This window comes from Corvus kubaryi, unplaced genomic scaffold (assembly GCF_017639235.1).
Source record: "Corvus kubaryi isolate FWS band 111438036 unplaced genomic scaffold, C.kubaryi_AGA036_p1.0 42926, whole genome shotgun sequence".
NCBI lineage: Eukaryota > Metazoa > Chordata > Aves > Passeriformes > Corvidae > Corvus > Corvus kubaryi.
Genome location: NW_024581256.1, coordinates 9,311 through 12,818, shown reverse-complemented (window position 1 = coordinate 12,818; position 3,508 = coordinate 9,311). Strand labels below are relative to the sequence as shown.

Sequence of the window (3,508 nt, the reverse complement as noted above, 5' to 3'; positions counted from 1 at the left end):
GGATCCAGGATGGGATGGAGAAGCAGGATCCAGGATGGGATGGAGAAGTGGGATCCAGGATGGGATGGAGAAGTGCGGGATCCAGGATGGGATGGAGAAGTGCGGGATCCAGGATGGGTTGGAGAAGTGTGGGATCCAGGATGGGATGGAGAATCCAGAATGGGATGGAGATCCTCCTCCAGGGGATCCAGCCCATCCCAGGGGTGGCTTGCTGGGGTTATTTCCCCCGAGCCTGGCGCAGGGCGCTGCCCAGGGGGCTCCCTGCAGAGCTGGCAGGGCTCAGTGCCACATTCCGCCTCTCTGCCTGCCACGGCCGCAGCGCAAACTCCGGCTCCTTCTCCAAATTACATTTGACATTCAATTAAAGGCTGGAGCGCCCGGAGGCTCGGTGTTATTGCGGCGCCGGAGCCACGGGGGTGATGCGCTTGCCTCGGCCACCCCTCGTGCCACGCCGCTGCCACCGTCCCCCCCGGGCGGCACCGCGCTGAGCCGCGGGGCCGCAGCACAGAGCGCCCTTCATACGGCGAGGGGGGGGTCCCGGGCTCCCACCTGGCCTCCCCCCGGCCCCCCGGGGTGGAGAATGGTCCCCTTTCAGGGGGATGGTGGCACGCAGGGCCGGGGGCCTGAATAGCGCCTGTGAGCCGAGGCTTGGCGGGCGCCCAGCGCTGATCTCAGCGGCTCCTCCGCCGCAGCGACGTGGGGCTGGCGCCCGCCCAGAGCCTCCCCACAGCGGTGACCCCGGGCTGTCATCCCCGCCGTGGGGAGGCTGTCCCGCGGGGGTTCAGGGATGTGGATGGAAGCACGTGGGCGGGAAGGGTGGATGGGCTGCTGGAGTTTTGTGGGGTGGCTTTGGGAGCGTTCGACCCTGGTGCTGCAGGCTCTGGTGGGGTTGTAGCCCCTTCAAAGTGACCCCCTCTTTGGTGGCCTCTGGGTGACCCCGCTGCATGGAGGCCAAGCAGTTCAAATTTTGGGTTTCCCTTGCCCCAAAGCCATCCCCGTTCAGACACCAACCCCAAGCAAGGTGCTGCTGGGATAAGGACACAACCGGCCTTGGGATTCACCGTGAGGTGCTCAAAAGAACACCCCTGATGTCCCCCTGCCCTTGCACCCCCCAGCTGTGCTGTGGTGGGGTGCTGGGGGACCCCAGGGCAGGGTGGGGTGCAGTGCTGGGATTGGCCACAGCCTTCCCCGTGGCGACAGCCGAGGATTTAGTGCTCTCCGAAGGAAATTGAATTTGGTGTCTCTGTCGAACACAGCCCGGGAGAACGCCCTCGTATATCCTCGGGATTTATGGTTTTCCCGAGGCTCTCACCGTGCCGTGTGTAATTCTGCCGCGGCGCTCCCAGAAGGGGGTGGCCCTGTGAGGAATTCAGCTCGGCCCCACAGACCCCCCCCCCGGCATCCCCTCAGTGTCCCCAGGTCCCCCTGTGTCTCCCATGCCACCGGGAATTCCATGGCCTGGAGTGGAATGCCCAAGGACAGGATCTGAGGGTGCCAGCAGGGAGACCGGAAGGGTTACCCTGAGTTAAGGCAAAACTCGATAAATTTGGGGTTTTTTGGCAGCACAGTCAGTGTCAGAGCAGGCTGTGCTCCCTGCCTGGGGCTGGGCGTCCCGGGAGCCACCGGGAGCCCAAATCGCCCCAGCAGTGCCAGATGTCCCCACACCACCTCCCCTCCATCCCTTGGGGTCATGGCTGTGTTTGGCTGGCAGCTCAACGAGGCGCTTGTGCCATCCCTGGCTGCTCTCCCGCTTGTCACAGCAGTGGGGTGACCATGGCATTTTGGGGGTGACATCCCTGGGGTGGCATCAATGGTGCTGTGCTGCTATCCCCAACCACACATCCGGCAGAAGCAGCTGGGATGAATCCATGGGAACTTCTGGACCCCAATTTGGGGACAAAGAGCCCTGCTGGAGGACAGGGAGGTGGCCCAGGGGTGTGGGGGAGGCCGAGGGAGGCATCCCCCTGCGCCTGCAGCCGCGTCCCCCGCCGAGCCCCGCACATGCCAGTTAATTTCACGCCAAGTGCTCTTGATGGATCACTTGTTATTTTTGGTGAGCCGAGCCATAAATTCGTGCCACCTCACTGCAGCAAGCTGATAAGTGGGGACGGGAGAGCACCTCCGCCTGGCACGGTGGGCACACAGGCACCCTGCCTGCACCAGGGACGTGGCACCCTGGCCTGGGGTCCAGCTGCCACCCCTGCGACACTTTTGGGGTGGCTGTGACGCAAGTTTGGGGGGCTGGGAGCGCGCTCAGTGATGCTCAACCATGTCTTGCCCTTAGGGATGTGCTGTGACTGCTCAGCATGGGGCCAGGCATCCCTGTCTCCCCCTGTAATGTCCCACGGTGGCTCATCCCCATCCCTGTCCCCATCCCTGTCCCCTGTCCGCTCTCACCCAAGCGCTTCTCTCTTTTAGGCAATGCGGTCGAGGAGAACCAGAAGGTGAAGACCCAGTGGCCACGGTCAGCAGATGAACCCGGGGTCTACATGGCCCAGACAGGTACCAGGAGCAGGCAGGGGACACTGGTGACACTGGGCTCGTGCACTTGGGCAGGGGTGATGGAGATGGAGTGAGTCCCTTTAGCATCCTGCCCGCAGACTGGCTTAATTTGCTCCATTTATATATTTTTTCCTCTGCACTTTCCTCCGAGGGTTGTAAAGCAAAAAAAAAAAAAAAAAGGAAAAAAAAATCTATTAATTGTTTCGTTCAAATGTATTTATTTGGCAAATCCATCTGGGTAATTTGAGCGTGCTGCTCCCCCCTCCCCGGCCTCCCTGATTTATGGTCGGAGGGCTCGGAGGCGAGCCGGAGATGGATGGGCCCCGGCTCCGCTCCATGTGCCTGGCGTGCAGAATTCCTGGCCACACTCAGCTGCTCCCGGGGGTTCTGCCCCACTGAGAGCTCCTGGGCAGAGCATGAGTGACCCCAGTGGTGACCCTGTCCAGTTTCGGGGTCCCCGTGTGACACAGAGCAGCCCCAGCACGTTGTCACCGCCATAGGTGACACGGAGCTCACATCCTGCCTGTCCCCAGGACAAATGGTCCCCTTTGGAGCCCTCCCCTATATATCCCTGTTTAATTTAAACGGATGGGCTCTGCTGCCGGGCTGTCCGAGAGTCTCAGAGACATCATCAACCTTAATAAGAGCGGCTTGTTGTAAATGTCAGTGTGTGACAGGGTGGGGAGAGGGAGCCGTGGAGGGCTGCCCGTGCTGCTGCTGCTGCCCGTGCTGCCGCTGCTGTCCGTGCTGCCCACCCTGCCCGTGCTGCCGCTGCTGTCCGTGCTGCCCACTCTGCCCGTGCTGCCCGTGCTGCCCACCCTGCCCGCGCTGCCCACCCTGCCCGTGCTGCTGCTGCTCATGCTGCCGCTGCTGTCCGTGCTGCCCACCCTGTCTGTGCTGCCCACCCTGCCCGTGCTGCTCACCCTGTCTGTGCTGCCCACCCTGCCCGTGCTGCCCACCCTGCCCGTGCTGCTCACCCTGCCCGTGCTGCCCACCCTGCCCGTGC

At 62.8% G+C, this 3,508-nt stretch overlaps 1 protein-coding gene across 1 annotated transcript in view; it reads left to right on the top strand.

Moving 5' to 3' along the window:
* Positions 1–428: 428 nt before the first annotated feature.
* LOC121672219 (adhesion G protein-coupled receptor B2-like) overlaps positions 429–3,508 on the top strand; it is an 11,893-nt gene continuing 8,813 nt past the window's right edge. Inside the window, exon 1 of the mRNA XM_042044797.1 lies at positions 429–2,502. Within this exon, the coding sequence (XP_041900731.1) occupies positions 2,307–2,502 (196 nt within the window). The 5' untranslated portion in view covers positions 429–2,306. The remainder of the gene's footprint in view (positions 2,503–3,508) is intronic.